This window comes from Kryptolebias marmoratus, linkage group LG2 (genome assembly GCF_001649575.2).
Source record: "Kryptolebias marmoratus isolate JLee-2015 linkage group LG2, ASM164957v2, whole genome shotgun sequence".
Taxonomy (NCBI): Eukaryota; Metazoa; Chordata; class Actinopteri; order Cyprinodontiformes; family Rivulidae; genus Kryptolebias; species Kryptolebias marmoratus.
Genome location: NC_051431.1, coordinates 21,842,013 through 21,859,332, shown reverse-complemented (window position 1 = coordinate 21,859,332; position 17,320 = coordinate 21,842,013). Strand labels below are relative to the sequence as shown.

The following is a 17,320-nucleotide window of genomic DNA, read 5'->3' as shown; positions in this document are numbered from 1 at the left end:
TGGGGGGTGGGGGTGGGGGTGGGGTGGGGAGTTAATTCTTTAAATCCTCCCCGGAGTCAAACAAATACCCTCCTCTCCTCTTCATCTTCTCCGTCTGATACAACGCTCCACTTGAAGGTGAGGGATTGGCAGCGCAATTGGAGCAAAGAGCTTAATGTTTGTTTTATTTTTTTTTTTCAGCTTGATTGAAAGATTTTTTTTGTTTTGTTATTTTTTTTTTTCTTTCTGTGAGGAGAAAAGGCCCCGCAGATTGCAGGGCCAGCAGGAGGTAGATTATGGGGCTTTGGGCCAGTGGAACTAAGCGGATTCAAGGTCCAAGAGTGTTGGACTCACTACCTTTGCTGTGTGCTTTTACTGTGGAGGAGCTCACTCAGTCCAAAAACACTCCAGTACATTTTGAAACATTAGTCCCTTATCATTCTGATCTTTTTCCTATCTCGTCTGTGTTGGCTGCTTTTCACACTGTTCAAGAATTAGGGATAGTCTGGTCATATATTTATTTATTTATTTGAAGCGATGTTCTGCCACATGGTCATCAGCAGTTAGCGCCTCATCAGCCATGACATCAGTCATGGAGCACGGAGAGTGGAGAAAAGGGCAGAAGTCTTCATCCGGTCTGATAGCTACAGCCAAACGAGGGCACAGAGACATGGACGTTGTTTGGTTAAAAGTACCACAATAAACCAAACAAACAATTTCATGCCAAAGTGTCTGGGTTTATGATTAGCAAATGTAGCCTTCTTTCACACCAGTATGTCATGTTTGAGAAAGAGTTGTTTTAGAAGCCTAAATTATAAATTATGATAAAACAAAAACAAGCCCTCGTTTGGCCAGTCACTAGTCCAGCCTGGACTAAAACTTTTATCCTCTTCTCCACACTCTGCAGTCTATTACTGATGTCACGGCTGATAAGATACTAAATACTGATAACATCGCTTCAAAAATGACCAGAGGAAAAAAGGAATTCAGACATTGCATTATAATATTCTCATCTTTTTACTTTCAGAACACATTTATCCAAATCTCTGTCAGATAATGAAACGCTGGGTGAGTACATCGTTTTTTTTGGTGAAGTTATTCTATTTTCAACCCTCATTATCCAAAATATGTTCGTTCATTAGTGGTAGAGTTGACCGTATTATAATGTCCTGTGGGTTTAGCAGAGAAACAAAAGCAGTTCAATAAATATTGTTGTATTTCAGATATATTAAAGCCTGCTAGAATCTTTGTAACCTGCTTGTCTGCATGATGATGTGACTCTGTGGCCTCCACTCACTTTTCACACGAGATACTCAGCGTTTGCCTCCCTCCATCACAGATAACCCCGCCTGTAATACTGCGGCGTGGCAGCCCGCCAGGAGCCGAGAAGATTTAGCCCAGATCGCCAACAATCAAGGTGAAGGTAAAGACAAAATATAGGTTAAGCTTCATATATCCCAGAGTTCATTGGGGCTGCCTGCAACATTGGTGTACAAACGTTGGGGAATGTAGAGCTGCGGTGCCTAAGATGTTAAAAACAATGCTCAGTCGTTTGGTGGAGATGTAGTTCACCAGTTTGATCCAAACCATTTCAGTAAACATCACCCTGTCAAACGCAGGAAGTTGCAAAGCTCTTTCAACATTCACAGTGTTAAAACTGAGGCAGTGTGAGGAAATCTGAGTGCGTAAAAGCCTGTGCTGAAAGCCACAGCTGGATGCACGTAACCATTAAACTGTCAGGCAGCACTGAAGGAGACTCTATCATGACCCCTTGATTAGTGAAACCACATGGACTCAGGAATATCTGGAAAAGCATTACAGTACATAACTTAAAGGCAGAACTGTGACCTGAAAATGTACAACATACACTGTTCCTTCGGGGAATGCTAGTTGTTATATTAATTTCAGCTTTGCTTTGGAAAGAAAAAAAAGGACATTAAGTTGAGGAAGGAAATGCAGACTGGTGCTGCTGTCTGAATCTGTGACGGTTCGGAGAGTACACCAGTCCCTGTAGCCTGGGTGAATTACAGATGTGTGAAGGTGCAGCTGAATCAGAAACAGATGTTGGGATTTTTAGACAGACTTGTTCCACCATCAAGGGAACATCTGCATGACTGTCAGCAATGCGAGTCGTGATGTGCTGCATGTCATACAATGTGGAAAATTGGACAACAGTGTCCACAGACTGTTGAGCAGTAGATCTGAGTCCATTCTCACATTTAGCAAGACTGGACACTTCTGTAAACCCACAACAACTAACATGGCCAGCATCCTAACGATAAAAGCTGTAAAAGTGTGAAAATGTTCCTGCTGTTTGTTTTCAGCCTTACTAATCTAGATAACTGAAGGCATTTTGACCTTGCAGAGACGTGGAAGACGAAGCACAGAACAGAAAAAAAGGGAGCGAAAGCGGCACACCACTCCGGCACGAAGAAAAAGGACAAACCGCTGACAAACCAGGTAAGAGAAAAAAGTTTCACCTGACTAAAAACCTCACCAAACATGCTGCAGCGATTCAAGTTTAATGCCTTATAGGGTTTTGAATTGCATCATAACTGCCAGGAAAAGCACAGAACTATGACTTGGTGCTTAGGTGTGTAAGTTGTGGTTTTTAAGTTTAACTTTACGTAACGAGGAAAAAAGGTAACTAGGATTAGTTGGCTTAGCTCCAACCCTAACAATAATATAACCTGAGAAGAGACAGTTCTGTTGCTAACGTGGCGCTACAGGTGTGCCAACCTGATCCTTGAGCAGCATCTTTTGTGTAACTGTTCCCATGACTGAGCATGAAACTAGAGACGCCAGGTCAGTTTTCATTATTGTCAACCACATGGCCAAATCTTTTAATGCAAATACAGTGCACATGGTCTAAAGCAGTAGCGTCCAATCCTGGTCCTGGAGGGCCGCTATAATGCATGCTTTAGATGTCTCTTTGCTTTGACACAGCTGATTTGAATGACTGAGTGATTAACAGGCTTCTGCAGAACTTTAAGACCTGCTGAGGAGCAGGGGAACACCTAAAACATGCAGAACGATGGGCCTCCAGGACCAGTATTGGACACCGCTTGTCTAAAGTGACGTTTTCTTTTCTCTGTAATGACACATGGCAGAGAGACAGCGTGTGTTGGTGTGGTGGTAAGGATTTAAAAGATTTACAAGCCACTTGGTGCCCAGTCTGATTAATGCCCATCATAGTGAGAAGTAAACAAGGCAGAGCCCGCCAGAATTGGATCAGCCGCACTTTTCAGAGCCTCACTAAGAGGTTACACAGCTGTAGGGATAGCTGTTGCTGTACAACGTAACAGCAGAGCTTTTCGGTAAATGCTAAGGTCAGGCATATAAACATTTTAACAGTGAAGTGTATCAGTAAATCTAGCAGTGACCCCGATCAGATATTGTCAGGGTGCTAACACTTGCTAAACACAGTGCTAACGCCGCCAAATTAACACACTGCAGAAATCAAAGCTTTGATCTAATCATTGCAAAAATGCAAAAGAACAGGAACAAAGATCAGGAAGAACAAAACAAAATTTATAGCAAATTTCAAGTTAGCACGACAGCAATACAGACAATTTCTATTTCAAGTTGGCACAGAAAACATAGGAGAGTGACTTCATTTTACCCTATGGACATCAATACGTGTCAAAAACTGTCCATTGCAGAGTCTTGGGCATATTTCAGACTTTAGCAAAGCAGCTGACAGGTTAAAGGTCAAGTGGCTTTTCTGGCAACAAATCAAAGTGTTGGACTAATATTTGTGTTCTATAGTAATATGTTTTTGTTATTTTTCCAGATTGCACATTTGTTTGTATTTTCAGAGTGTTCATACCAATGGAGGGATGACGGAGTGTAAACCTGCTGCCAAAAGAAACCAAAAGACTGGAAAGAAACCAGGCGGACGGAGCACGAAAGAAGCATCCAAGAAAAGTCACACCAGCAGGGGTAAAAGGGTTTTTCACGGAAGTGTGTTAAAGGATGTTGTCACTCATCTTTTATAGTTCTAACTTGCTCTTCACTTCATTCGGCGTGTAAGCTGCAGAGTTCACTTGAGTTCATTACTTTTATTGTGTTGTAACACCTTCAGTGTAGAGATAAAGGCACCCAAAGAAGCACGACACAAACTGACTCATCCCGCTGACTGTTGCCACACTACTTCTTTTTCTCTTTTGGATGCTGCTTCAAGACCTAAAGCTGTCATTCAGTCTCTATTTATAAGCTAAGCTACACAGAAGACCTGAAAGGCAGGCAAGAAAAAAAAAAAAGTTTGGTAAATGTCCCAGTTTCTAACCCTGACCAAAATATTTAGCAGATGAAAATAGGTCTCTTGGGTGTAAAAATAAATAAAGGCACTTTTAATTTCTAAAAGAAGCAATATTTTGAGCCCTAAAGGGAAAACCCCCCTAAAATATATGTATAGATAGATAGATAGATAGATAGATAGATAGATAGATAGATAGATAGATAGATAGATAGATAGATAGATAGATAGATAGATAGATAGATAGATAGATAGATAGATAGATAGATAGATAGATAGATAGATAGATAGATAGATAGATAGATAGATAGATAGGTGTATATATAGGGGGATGTCCTATTTTCGAAGTCTGGCCACATCTTTTTCTCTTGACTCTATGACTTATAAAAAAAGTTGTTTTTTTTCCAAGCAGCCTTAAAAAAATAAAATAAAATGTTTGTTTTTGTTTTGAAAGACCCATTTTCCAAGTCTGCCCAAGAGTAGTTTCTCTCCTAAAATCATAAATGTTCAAGCATTCTTAAAAGTAAAGCAAAAGAACTTATGAGCAAAAGTGTTTTGGGGAAGACTTAAAAAATGGTCCAAGTCCAAAAACTAATTTGCCTTTGCTTGCCTTTTGGGGCTCAAAAGAAAGAAAAGTAGCTTTCGTTGACACAAAAAAAAAGCCTTTTTCATCTGCTAATTAGTCAGATCAAGAGTGAAAGAAAGAAGAAAATTGAACATCTACCGAAAGTTTATTTTTCTTTATTGTCTTTAAGGACTCAAGTTTATTTTTTTCTTGTTTAAGAAATGAGAAAAAAATGTATGTTTTGAAATTTATCACCCCATGTCCCACCACAATCATAATCTTTTTTTTGTCTACATATAAATTTAGTCAGATGTAGAAAATAGGACATCCGCTAAAAAGTTATTTTTAATTGTTATTCAGAGCTTTCTTAAGGCTTCTTATTGTTGTCCTGATGCTGATGTCTGTTAATGTCACATTATAACCTACAAAAACACCACAGCAGTAAACAAAAGCTTTGACGCAGCAGAAATCCCCTTCTTTTTATCTACTTTCCTCCTTCCTGTTTGTTTTTCCTTTCAGTGTGTTCTCCAACAGGCACAGTGAGCCCACCTTTGGGACCTCATTATTTGGATGTGACGTACACATCCAGGTCAGACAGGAGGCTCTACTTTGGCAAATGCTCCACCCTTCCGGCTCAGGAGAACACCACCCCGGGCCGGTGTCCAGACATGGTTAGTCTGCCTGGTGGAGCAACGCCCACTCACCACCAGCGCTGGAGCAACCCAGGTGACTGCAGCCCCGCCTGGGGGGCCATCCAGCACACCTGCCGCCAGCCGCTCACAGAGTATCGTGTGCACTCCCATGAGTTCTCTTCAGTGCAGGGGAAGGAGTGGGAGGGAAGGCAGCAGCCGGCACCGGTCCAGGACGGCAGCTTGAGAAGGGCTGGAAAAGCCCAACTCCTCCCAAAGGTGCCACGATCTGTCACCGAGGTGTATCTGTCAGAGCCAAACGTAAGCCAAGTTTGAAGTATTTATTTTTACTAGACATGTAATAAAAAATAAAAATATATATATTTATATATATAAAATGCAATTTTTGAAAATTTATCAGCCCCATTCCCTGAGGAATACAAGCTGTTGCACATCGTAGTTACTCTTGGTTTGATAAAATATTGATTTTCAGATGATAAAACAATAAATAGCTCGCTGGCAGGACGTGAGAATTATCTTGCGATACAGAGAGCTTCCTTTTTGCATTTCTTATTGAAATGGTTTCTATGAAAGGGAGGGAGACTGATAATTCTCTCAGCCTCACCACACCTTCCTGTCAGTAACACTGCAGTTTGCTGTACCAAGATGTGATACAGCGTTGCCAGATGCTCTCAGTAGTAAATGGCCTGCACTTGTATAGCGCCTTATCAAGTCCAAGAACCCCAAAGTTCTTCACACTACAGTCATTCACCCATTCATCCACACACTGATGGTGGTAAGCTACATTGTAGCCACAGTTGCCCTGGGGCACACTGACAGAAGTGAGACCCTCAATACACTGGAGCCACTGATGTGCAGGAGGGAATGATCAGCCTTTTTTCTGAAGTTCACGATCAGCTCTTTAGTTTTCTTGAAATTAAGACTGACTCACAAACTGCTCCACCTCTGCCCTGTAAGATGTTTTAAATTCATTACTGATGAGTCCCTCTACTGAGGGATTTGTACTATACTATAAGGACTGAGTACACATCCTTGAGGGACCCCTGTACTCAGCATGATGGAGCGGGAGATCTTACTGCCAATATGAACTGTGGGTTTTCCTTCTGACATGAACTCCAAAGACCAGTTATAGAGTACAGTTTTCAGTCCAAGCAGAGAAAGTTTTACTATAAGATGCTATGAGATGATCATGTTAAAGGCTGACGAGAAGTTGATAAACACAATCCTCCAGTGCAACTTTCTGCTAAAGAAAGAGAATGAATATGTCTGTTAAAACACCTGCTGACTTAGCAGCACAGTCTTTCAATACATAACATTGAATATAATCAGTTCTTTCAATTTATAGAATGATTATGTGTGTTGGCATCATGTCTGTTTTGCATAATCTCAGCACCTGTTCACCCTATCAGGAAGTTGGGGTGGTTTTCTTCCTTGGAGTGTTATTCAGTTTCCAACCTGCCATAAAACTCAGCCTGTCAGAGAAGGAGTCATTAGATGTATATATTTGTGATGCTTCTTCATGCTCTGATTTCCCTGCTATGTGCAGCATTTATTCTAGACTTTTCCTCAATATGCCATCTTAGTCTTCTTGATTTATTGGGGAGGTCTATTCTTGCCATAAATGCAAATGTAGTGAATTGAGTAAAGGTAAATGAATATTTGGTCTAAACAAGCTTTAGCTCTTCTTTTAGTTACTGTCAGTTTTTAGCTGCGTTTCAAGGCTGACAGGCTTTTCCAGGCATCTGAGAGACTTTGTCACACAAATAAGAGGGATTTCATCTGTCTCATTTGCTTCTTTGTCTTCACGTAATCCCTCAGTGACCAGATGATGCGGAGGTCAAGACTTCTTATAGCTCATAAGATCTGTTTCAGGACTTCTTATTTCCTTTGCTGTTCATTGCACGTTTCTGGTTTTATGTTTGCGGTTGATGTCGTCTCTAAGTTTTAGACCAATCAGACATGTACCAACATTTTTTTAACTTTATCTGCAGCTGCCTAATAATCCAGTAATGAGGTTTAAATATATATATATATATATATATATAGGTTTTAATAAAATTTAAAATTAGCACTTACTAGTTTTTGCTGAACTTCATACCTTTAGGAGACAATAATAAAGACTGAGAATTATCATCTTTGGTGGTTTTTTGCAGCTAATACCAAAAACAATGTGGCTTGACCCAGGAGGTCATTGCCCTCGCAAGCACTGCACTTGCCATGCCTCAAAGCTTGACCCCGATGGCCAGTGAGCACGTGCGGCTTTGGCCATGTGTCACACAAAGCAGTCGTCAAAGCTTAACGTGTTCGGGAGAAAACAATCCAAGATGAAAAGACTGATCCTATGGAGAGATTAAGAGCTGCCTATGGAGCTGTGGGGACAATGGTGTTTAGAGTCATTCCAGACAATATATAGGACACCAGAGACTAAAGCAAGAGGTTGTCCAGAGGTTAAAACTCAATCTCTTTTGATAAAGTGTTAGCTCCTTATGGGGTCGATTGGAGAACATAGTTATTGAGCAACAAGTTTTTGAAAATCAAGGCCTATTTTTATGTGCACAACTTGCAAAACTGTATTCTAGGCAGTGCACATTATTTCATTGCTCACATTATACCCACCTTGGCAGCCTCCCATATCCACTGGAGTACACTTTTGAACTGAAGACAGACAGATTTTGGACCATTTTTTAAAAACAATGAATCTTTATTATTGGCGTGGCGTTCAGATCTCGACGTTAGTCTCAGATGTTTTCTGTCACTGGAGAGCTTCTGTGCAGGGGTCAAAATGCAGCTCCAAAAGCTTTAAAATTTACCAAACCTAAATTGAGAAAGGTTTAAATGCGTGCAACAACTCTGTGATTATTTTGAGATGAAATTTGTGAACATGTTCAAAATACAACCACCAAATTGAGAACCACCACAAACGTTTTGAGACATTTTGGAGACTCTCTCACAAATGCTGTTCGTCGCCAACAGTCGCAGCCTTGTGAAGTGCTTCCTTTAGTTTCTGGTTGTCAAAAAGTGTGAGAAATGAGACCACTTTGGGAGACCCATGAAAACCAAACTGTGACTGATTGGAGACAAAAAAGAAAATGAATTCCAACCAAATGGAGACGTAATTAAGACATTTGGTGACTAAATTGTGACAAAAAAAACATTGTATTGCATTCCATTTGCAGGAATGTCATGCAAATGTTGCAGTTTCTTCCCTTACATACCCAAACTGATCAAAAGTACCAATCCAAGTGGAAAATTTATGTATTTTCTCGCAATTTTGTATCTCCAGCTATGCAAACAGTCACAGCCCAGTGAGATCCAGGCTTTAGCGGGGTCACTATGAACTCTTTGAAACCTTTTGATTCTTGTTGGTTTGAAGGCTACTCACTTCCCCTAATGTCCATGTAGAAAATATATCAACGAGTAGGAGATTAAATTTTTTTTTTAAATGGCACAAATCTAATTTTCAATGATTCATTCAGATGAACGACTGCCTCTCCAGGAAGCCTCTGAAGTTGTAGATTAGAAACCTTAATCTGGGGTGACAGGAGTTTTTGGTTGATTGGAGGCAGACGGATTAGGCAGAGGTTTTGTTTGTTGAACTGCCTTTTGTGCAAGTGACCAAAAGAAGCCAGCTGCAACTAAAAACACGCCGGTAAATCCCAACGAAACAGCAACACGGGAGTCTACACCGCCTCTCAGATTCACCACAAACAGCGTCGGCTTTTGAAACGGTGGTTATTTTACGATTCAGATTTTGATTTTTTAGCTTTTTGCCAACTGGAAAGAAAAAAAAAACTCTAATATGGAGAGCGGAGACGAACCGGAAAGTGTTTCGACACAACAAAGTTGCCACCTCTGTCATACGTGAGCACTTCCTCAAGAACACTCAGCCCAGATTAAGAAATAAATATTGAATCCAGCATCACTTACCATAACCAAGTTCCCCATTTTTGACGAAAGGAACTTTTTTTTTTTTTTAGGAAAATTGTAAAACAAATAAATAAATAAAAAGGTCATTACATTTTCACATTTCCAAACTTTTCTTCACCCCTGACATGACAAACAGCTTACACAACGAGATTTATTAACACAAAGACTAATCAGGTTATAAACCACATATTGTAACTCACAGCCATGGTTACGTGAGTAAATTCCACTTAAGGAAATTAAAACTCTGCGAGAATCGACCACAGCAGAGCAGCACCGGTAGCTGCTGTGATGTAAGCTCATCTCCATCAGGTTATCTCAGTTATCGAGAAGACAAACCTCAATTACAAGGCCTAAATGCAGCTGTTCCTGGAAGTGGTTCGCTGTGTGTTTCTGCAAGAAGGCCACAAAATGCACACTTAAGCACTTGTACTTTTCCCTTTTTCGAAGCGATACTGCAACGAGAGACACAATGTGAATTGCCTCACATCCTGTGTTTTTTTCTGAGGAAGTGGGCCAGTCAGCTTGTCAGACATTCAGTCTTTCAGCTCGTTAGTTAACACGTCGCTGTCAGAGGCGAGGAGCAAAAGGCGAGAGCGGAGCGCAGGAACAGAAAAGAAATGTTGCAGAGAACAGCATCAAACGTGTCAGACAAAGTAAAGAGCAGCAAGCCGAAGGTAGGTGAAGCACAGCGGATTCTGCTGAGCGGGGCGGTTTGGGAAAAAAGCTGAGATGTGCAAATATCTCCTCTGACTTTTGAAAAGATAAACAAGCATTTTAAAAAAAACGTGCAGTTTAACATATCTAGCCATCATCCTAACAACCGGGAAGAAATATATAGGAAATTGTCTTGTTTTGCTGAAATGTGTGCATTCAGGGAAATCAGAAATGTTAAATGTCAGAAAAGAACTAACAAATAAATTGATTAAATAATATGTTTGTGATGCTGTACTGAGCAGCAGAAAGCGGAGCTGAGGACCAACGCCTTTAACTCCATCTCCTGACAGGCTGTCTAGGAGCTCCGAGCTCATATTTAACCAGGATTTCCAGGGATTATTCATTTATATAATTATTTTTGGTGCTTTGCTGAGGGGAGGCGGTCTGGGAGAGATTAGGGTGACTTTTAGTTTTATGAAAAATTGGACAGACAGGGCAGAGCAGCCGTGTCACCCAGTGCTGTGAGGCCACAGGGGTCGTCGGTTTGTATGTATCTAATCGCTTGAATGTTTCACCGCAACCGTATGGAAAGATGTTCTGGTTTCCTGTTGCTACTAAGGGGCCACGGTGTAAAACGCAAAGAAATTGGTTTCGCATTTGTCTGTCTGTCAGCAAAATATCTCATGGACCACCGGACGGATTCTAATGAATCTCTTAGAAAGTAATCATTGGACGGACATCTGTAATCCATTAGATTTTAGAGTCAACTTAATACAAAATGACCACCACAGATAATTGATCATAGAAAACATAAAAATAGCTACAGCTCAGTGAGTTTTAGAGATACTGAAGTCAAATTTGATGTGGTAGTAGCTGAGAGTACTCCAAACAAAACCGATCGCACAAGATTGTGCACAAAGGCTCGACCAAAGCGACTAGAACTTCGTCCCTTCTCGTCACGTTTAGTTTCAAACTCTTCCTTTAACAAATCTCTGTATGCTCTCTCCCAAGCAGCGCACGTTGCGCCAACCTTTGGCTTCCAGTCGAACGAAAGTTTCTGTGACTGAGTAGAAACCCAGAAAGGCTTTGCTTTAACCGAACCGAAAGTCAGATCAAAACTGCTCACATTTCAGTTCTGGTCAAAAGAAACCTACTTCGGTGTAACGCCATAAAACCACACGGCGCGCTCTGCACCTCGTCTTTGTGACATCTTTATTTTTGTTGCAGCGCTCCACAAGCTTCGGGCGGTTCGAGGGCCTCAGACATCACTCATCGCATGCAAAACCAGAGGAAAATGGAATAAATACGGTTTGTGGACACCCATGGTTTTCATTTTCATGTGCATTTATGCAGTAAATTCTATTTAGTTATCACTAACATAATAAGTAGCACTGTAATGTCAGATTGCTGTAAGATTTTTGCACATTGGCATATCTGCAGTCCAAAGGATTTGTAGAAAAACAAGGTTTATATAAGAGATGCATTTTACTCAGTGCTAACAGACCAGAAGTTCAAACCGTTTGGACTGAATTTGACCACATTTCTGTTTTGTTCGACCCCCTGTGTGTCCTGCAGCTCAGAGAGGAGACTGCAAGTCCCGACCCGAGCAAGTCCGCCGGTCTCGGGAAGAAGATGAAGGAGATTTCGCTCACTATGCGAAGGAAAATGGGCAAAAAGCACGCCAAGTCTTTTTCTGAAGAGATGGTGAGTCCGTTTTTATGAAGCCCATTAAGCAGGACGGCGTTTTGGCTCCTTTTCATGTATCAAATATTCGATCAGCACATATCTTCAAAAAGCCCCTTTCGTAGACTTCACACATCAGCCTCATTTACAGCAACCTTGTGTTTATCACTTTCATCTGACAGAAAGCCACATCCTCAAAATGAGGCCGTCTTTGTCAATATTGAGCTGACGCCGAGCTGCACGAAGATAAATCGTCTTCCTGCAGGTTTTATTTTATTTTAGCACAGCTAGATAAGGACGCCTTTTTTGTTTTTAGTGAAACCTTTGCAGCCTCCGTCTTTACCTTGCGCTCCGTTTTAATCGTCTTTTATGAGGTCTGCTCTGAAAAATATATAGATATATGTGAACACCCGAGCCGAAGCTCGTTTAAAATGGACCGAGGCAGAGTGAAAAACTGTTCTGTGGTCAGACAAAATGAAATTTTAAATTCTTTTTAGAATCCATGAACGCTGCACCCTCCGTACTAAAGAGGAGAGGGGCCATCTGTTCTGTTATCAGTGCACTGTTCAAAAGCCTGCCTCGCTGATGGTATGGAGGTGCATTGGTGTCTCTGGCACGAGCAGCTTACACATCTGGAAAGTAACAATCAATGTAAAAAAGTCTATAGGTTTTAGAACAACATATGCTCCCATCCAGACTGTATTTTTTAGGGAAAATCTTGCATATTTCAGCAAGACAATGTTAAACAATGGCATGGCTTTGAAGTAGAAAAGTTTTGGTGCTGAACTGTCCTGCCTGCAGTTCAGACCTCTGACCTACTGAAAACATTTGCTGCATCATGAAATAAAAAAATCCAGCAAAGACCCAGGATTGTTGAAGAGCTAGAATCCTCCATCAGACAAAGAATGGGACAACATTCCCTCCAAAACCTCCAGCAGCTGCTCTCCTCAGGTTCCAGATGTTTGCAGACTGATGGTAGAAGAAGAGGTGGATAGTAGGAAACATGGCCCTCTCCCAACTGTGTTCTAAATTAAGGTTGTAATGAAAAAGTCCCTTCCTCTTTATTAATTTTGTTCTGTTTTGTTTTTTTTCCTTCCAGGGAGACGACACAGACAAAGACCCAGAGGCGGAGGCTGAGAACTGCCCACCAGCTGAGAGAACCTCTGCAAAGATGAGCAACTCTTTGGAGAGTCTTTACAGCAGACAGAGCACCTCCAGTGGGTATCTGCAGAGAGCGTGATACGGCGCAAGTACGTATAACCCGAAGTGTTCGGTGCTAACCTGTTGGCTGTGTCTTTTTGGCTCAGGCGGTGTGACCAGTGAGTCCAACGGGTCCGGTCAGAGAGACAGCCTGAAGCTGGAGGAAGACGGCTCCTACCAGGGCCAGTTCTGCGGCAGGGCCCGGGTCCACACGGACTTCGTTCCCAGTCCGTACGACACAGACTCCCTGAAACTGAAGGTGACTTCCTGTCATTTGTCGTTAGATAATCTTATATTCAGAAAAGACGGAGTTGCAGCTGTTTTGGTCATACCATTATGCAAGGACTTGCACAATCTGTCAGCACTCCAGGTATGTGCTGTGAATGACTCACAGCTACTACCACACCAAATATTAGCTCAAGATCTGTAGAAATGACTGAGTCATAGCAAAATTAGTCTTTTCTGAGGTTAGTTGGCTGTGGAGACCATCTTGAATTGGATTTACTCCAAAAGTTAATTAGTTGCTCATGTACATCCAATGATTATTTTCTGAAAGTTTTAATAATTTCCATCCAGTGGTTCATGAGATATTTTGCTAACAGACAGACAGAGTTGACCACAATATTTAACGGGAAAGTTTTAAACAAAATCCTTTAGTAATATATTAGTGCTTGGGACATGTTTTGAGGATGACACTCAGCTATTACCACACCAAATTTTAGCTCAATATCTGTAAAATTGCCTGAGTTGTAGCCATTTTGGGGTTTGCTAAAGTTAATTAGCCGTGGCGCTCATCTTGAACGGCGTTGACTCCAAAAGTTATACAGCTGTAGATGTAAATCTAATGATTATTTTCTGAAAGTCTTATTAATATCCATTTGGTGGTCCATGAGATAGTTTGCTAACAGACACAAAGTGGGCAATAACTAAATTCAAGCTTTTTATCGGAGCTATTCGCTGATGTATTTATTTGTTTGTTTGTCTTAGGTGGGTGACATCATCAACATCATCAGCAAGCCTCCGATGGGCATCTGGACCGGTATGCTCAACAACAAAGTGGGCAACTTCAAGTTCATCTACGTGGACATTTTGGTGGAGAAAAAGGAGGAAGAGGAGGCTCCAAAGATCCGGCAGCAGAAGGTGTGCAGGAGACCTCGGCCCAAGACGCTGCTGGAGTTACTGGAGCGGCTGAATCTGGAGGTCTGGACGCAACCGACTCAACTCTCACAGCTTCTCAGAGAGTTAGAAGTGAAACCTGTGTACGGCTTTCAAAGCGTGCCCTTTGAAGGCTTGCAGTGAGAAGACATTAAAGTGCAGTTTGTTGCAGGAGTACGCCTCTGCGCTGCTGCTGAACGGGTACCAGACGGTGGAGGACCTGCTGCACCTGCGGGAGAAACACCTGATCGAGCTGAACGTCAAGGACCCCGAGCACCGACGGCGGCTCCTCGCTGCTGCCGAGTGTCACTACGTTGAAGGTCAGGAGCTTTCCTTCACGTTCACCGCCACCAACAAAACGTCACAGATCAGAAACGGGTTCAGATCCTCCTCACGTTAAACGACCCCATTCGTCAGGGAGGACTCCCCTATTGTGGCTCTGATTTCAACTCTGAAGAGATTTGCAACATTATTTATTCTTTCACCTAGTTTTATCTGACGGCCAGTGAAAGGCCTTCTGAGATTTCGACAGCCTCAACCATGAAGCTGCTGAAACTAGATGCCAGGGCGCCACCTGCTGGTTCGCGTTCTCGTGGTTAGAAGCTGAGAGTTCAGATTTCTGCTTCTTTAGGAAGTTAAAGTTAAAAAACAAGCAGCTCATTTGACTGAGACGTAAAAAACAACAACTACAGCAACATTTTAATAGCCCATCCTTAAATCAAGCTTGGTTTTTACTGGCTATTTTTTATTCTGAGGCTTCAAAATTAACGTCAAACTTAACAATTTCCTTTTAGACACTTGTGTTGTTTGAGAAATGCAGAAGTTGCCCCGAACTGTTGTTCAAATGAAATATGTACATGTAATTCACTTCAATTCAGTTTATTTAGACGGACGCAATTGACAACAAAAGTCATCCCAGGGCACTGTCTGAAAGAAAAAACAAGTTCAAATCATAAATTCAACTCAGATCCAAATTCAAATCCAGTTACAGTCAATTCAGTCCAATTATAAAACAATATATTTACATGCAGCAAAACCCTAAATATAGGATTTATCAAAATTTCAGGTTGTAATCTGAGCTTTAAAAGGAAGCAGGGTGTCAGCCACATGGATAGAAACTGTCAGCTATCAAGGCCTCCCGTCTTTTGTGTTACCAGTTTTCGGTTTTTGCCTCTTAAATGTTTTCCACTTTTAAAAACTCTAGGAACCCATATGTAAACCCTCAGTCTGAAAGGGAAGGAAAATGAGGAACAGTAGGATGTTTAATAGAAAACGGAGCTCGGTTGTTGCTGAGTTTTAGGAGTAACCTTATGCAATCTGCTGTTACCAAACATTTAATTCACTTAAAACCGATTAAATGCCCAACCCCTGCGTCCTCCATTATTTTCCCATGGACTAATCAGAAATGATGGTTTACCAAACGCAGAAACGGCGCTGCGTTAGCCGAGGCTTCTTCGGTGCCTCGCCACCTGCAGTGACTTCCTGTTACTCAGACAGAAAGTGCTTATCGGGACAGAAGGTGTTCCTCTAATCTGATGGCTCCAACCAGTAGGCTGATTATCTCACAGGCCTGCATGAAAACAAAATGTGCTCTGCCTGACTGCGAAAAGAAGAAACGACTTTCCAAGGTGGTTTTTTAAAAAAAAATTGTGTTCTTTTTACTATTTTACTATGTTGAAAAGCTCAGCTGCTTTTCGACACGGATCGATCCGGAGGAAGGTGACGTCGCGTGATCCACTGCAGTTTCTGCTCATGCAATACGCTCCCAGCTATCTCTGTCTGTTAGCAAAATATCTCATGAACCACTGGGTTGGTTTGAAAGAAATGTTTAGAAAGTAACCAATGGATGTACATCATCAGCCGGTTGGCTTTTAGAATCAGCCAGTTTTCTAAATATTGAGGTAAAGTTTGGTGGCTGAGAATCATTACAACACAATTTATACGCACGAACACATCTTGCAACATCTCACGTTACTGCATGAGATCGAGCACAATGTCGTCCACACGGTTCGACCAAAACAGCTCCAACTCAGCACAAGACTCGACCTTTGGCCTGAAAGTTTGGGCGTTCATTTTAAGGAATGCTGATCGTTTAGATTCTGAGAAATCAGATAAACTGACAAAGAGCGTTGACATTTACCATCTTAATCTGAGTAAACTTTCTCTGTGGAAGCAGCTTTTTGTGATTCCCCCCCACTCCCCAACATTTGGTCAATAACCGCGTTCGTTTCGCTGCAGGTGACGACGTCAGCGACGCAGAGGAGGACAAATCGTCCCACAGCCAACAGGAAGAGGACAGCGACTGTCCCCGAGACTCGGGCTGCTTCATCCCGTCCGAGTGCTCGGACACTAAGGAGGACGCAGACCAGGTCACGGACAGGGTGGACGCCTGAACCCACGCGCCTGGATAGGCTGACATTCGGAATCGAAAAAGTTACATGATCTTTGTGGAAACAACCAAACAAACAAGATTTAAAGAACCGGTCCTCAATTCTTCTCAAAATGTCATCCATTGTCCCATCCTGAAGCTTCTTAATGTCATCTTATCTTTTTGTTGCTTTATCCGAGTAATTATTGTGTTTTGTTGTTTAGGTTAGGTTTTCTTAAAAAAAAAAAGAAAAAAAAAGTTGTTACAGAAGTGACATTTTGTTGTTTTGATGTTTGTTGTATTTATTATCCTGCAAGGTACTCAGTGGTTTTGTAAATGTGTACGCCTTTATTTATCACAGCTGCATCCTTTTTACTTTTCCTATCACGTTTCACCCTCCAGAGTTCAGTTTTCTGTCCTATGAAATTTGACGAAGCCGTCTGGATCATGGCTGTACGTCAATACTGTATATAACAAGTGTATTATTTTCTGAATGTAAATTTGAATGAGTGTGAGTGCGGGAGTGGACAGCTGTGTGTTCATATGAAAATCAGTATTTATCAGTTTTCACAACCTTTTGTAAATAACCCAATAAAACCAATTTAAATATGTATTTTGTTGATATTTTGATTTAAACATACAGCTACATTCTTCAATTGGATTTTTGCAAGCAGGATTATTAAATGTTAAACATGCTAATAATAATAACAAAAACAATAATAAGTCAAAGTCAAATTTATTTATATAGCATCTTTCAGCAACAAGGCGATACAAAGTGCTTATAATTAATATAATATTTTTATATATTAAATATATTTATATATTATTATATAATTTATAATGATCACTAAAATATTTTCTAGTTTTTTTTTCTACACTGT

The 17,320-nt window shown here is 41.2% G+C and overlaps 1 protein-coding gene across 2 annotated transcripts in view; it reads left to right on the top strand.

Annotated features, from left to right (window-relative positions):
- The window catches only part of samsn1a (SAM domain, SH3 domain and nuclear localisation signals 1a), a 21,029-nt gene extending 3,979 nt beyond the window's left edge, over positions 1–17,050 (top strand). Inside the window, exons 4-15 of one of the 2 annotated variants that reach the window (XM_017420145.3) lie at positions 1,007–1,047; positions 1,319–1,396; positions 2,345–2,439; positions 3,798–3,921; positions 5,322–5,752; positions 11,261–11,341; positions 11,609–11,737; positions 12,816–12,933; positions 13,024–13,175; positions 13,904–14,116; positions 14,244–14,391; positions 16,310–17,050. In XM_017420145.3, the coding sequence (XP_017275634.1) occupies positions 1,007–1,047; positions 1,319–1,396; positions 2,345–2,439; positions 3,798–3,921; positions 5,322–5,752; positions 11,261–11,341; positions 11,609–11,737; positions 12,816–12,933; positions 13,024–13,175; positions 13,904–14,116; positions 14,244–14,391; positions 16,310–16,464 (1,765 nt within the window). In that variant the 3' untranslated portion in view covers positions 16,465–17,050. Of the gene's footprint in view, positions 1–1,006; positions 1,048–1,318; positions 1,403–2,344; positions 2,440–3,797; positions 3,922–5,321; positions 5,753–11,260; positions 11,342–11,608; positions 11,738–12,815; positions 12,934–13,023; positions 13,176–13,903; positions 14,117–14,243; positions 14,392–16,309 lie in introns of both variants that reach the window. The other variant, XM_017420144.3, reaches the window with a different exon arrangement.
- Positions 17,051–17,320: the final 270 nt, after the last annotated feature.